Raw genomic sequence first — 1,390 nt, 5'->3', positions numbered from 1 at the left:
AAACTGAGAGACATGAAATTCTTGATGGTTGAAGGGAGCCAAAGAGTCTTATTTAATTAGCACATGTAAATGAATAACCTGGTGAGGACATATTTCTTTTTCCTTAGTGGAATTATGGCTGCATTTGATGTATGCTTAAAGCAATTTTGTTACTGTGAAACTGATACAATAATAGAACTCTGAAGGGTCACTCACTTGACTGATAAGTCATCAAGTTTGCCTCATCTATCATGACTTCCTTGACTTCTCCAGGAAAAGCTCTTTCACCTTTGCGTTTCCACTATATTTTTCAAATAACACCATTGCTATAACATTTATAAGACTGCAATGTAATTATTTCATTACATGTCTATTTATTCTGCAACATCTAGTCCAGTGTCTAGGTGAGTAATAAGTGAGCAATAAATGCTTATGAATGAATGAATAAAGCAAATGAAAGATCATATCAGGAAAATAAAAGTAGTTTGTTACTTGAGTTCCCAAAACAGATCATTCATTAAGCTCCAGACCCATCGGTCCTAATTTCCTTTGCTAGGAAATAAGAACTTAATATTCACCACCATTGAACTGATTCTGACTCATAGCAACCCCCACTGGGTTTCCGAGGCTATAAACCTTTATGGAAATAGAATGCCCCATCTTCCTTCTGCAGAGAAGCTGGTGGGTTTGAACTGCTGACCTTTTAGTTAGCAGCCAAATGCCTTATCCACTATACCACCAGAGCTCCTTAAGAACTTAATAGGCTGTCCAAAAAAAGAATCTAAGCTTTAAAACAGTAAGCAATAAAGAGTTTGTTTCTGTTTGTTGAAGAGGACTGATGTGATGCAGTCAGATTCTCGCAATAAAAGGGGAACATGTTAGTTAAGCACACACTTGGAATGAAAATGCAATATAGTCTGATAACAGCCATGCCCTATGTACTAAAGGGTACACAGCACACCTAAAACTAACAAGCCTGCCCAGGATACATAGGCCTGGAAGCCTGGATTCCAGAGACTTTAAATTCCTTCTGAGATCTAGTTTAATAAAGCAATCCAAGACCAAGGGGTGGGGGGAAGAAACCAGTCTGTATTAAATAATGTTTTCATTCCAGCAGGTTGACCAATCTCCTTACCTAGGCTAGAATAAATGTGGCTGAGAATACGAGCTGGTTGTACTCTGATGGGGTATACCTCAGCAATGGTCTCCACATCGATTCCATTGTCCTTCAAAATGGCCTTGATATCTTCTGTCTCAGCTAGAATTGAGACTATAGGAAAGAAAGAAGACTAGGTCAATAGATGTTTTTTTTTTTTCCCCCCTTAATGGGACTCTAAAAGTTCTAAAGCCAGATAATTTCACTTGAAGGGAAGGAAAAAAAGAGTGGAAGAAATTCAAATGTTCAAGGAAT

The 1,390-nt window shown here is 37.8% G+C and overlaps 1 protein-coding gene across 1 annotated transcript in view; it reads right to left on the bottom strand.

The window, feature by feature from the left end:
* PHKA1 (phosphorylase kinase regulatory subunit alpha 1) overlaps positions 1-1,390 on the bottom strand; it is a 414,257-nt gene that overhangs the window by 204,538 nt on the left and 208,329 nt on the right. Inside the window, exon 15 of the mRNA XM_007958330.1 lies at positions 1,115-1,249. Coding sequence (XP_007956521.1) covers positions 1,115-1,249 — 135 coding nt within the window. The remainder of the gene's footprint in view (positions 1-1,114; positions 1,250-1,390) is intronic.

The sequence above is a fragment of the Orycteropus afer genome, unplaced genomic scaffold (assembly GCF_000298275.1).
Source record: "Orycteropus afer afer isolate SDZICR_OR568_19922 unplaced genomic scaffold, OryAfe1.0 scaffold00926, whole genome shotgun sequence".
NCBI lineage: Eukaryota > Metazoa > Chordata > Mammalia > Tubulidentata > Orycteropodidae > Orycteropus > Orycteropus afer.
This window is presented reverse-complemented; position numbering and strand designations above follow the sequence as displayed.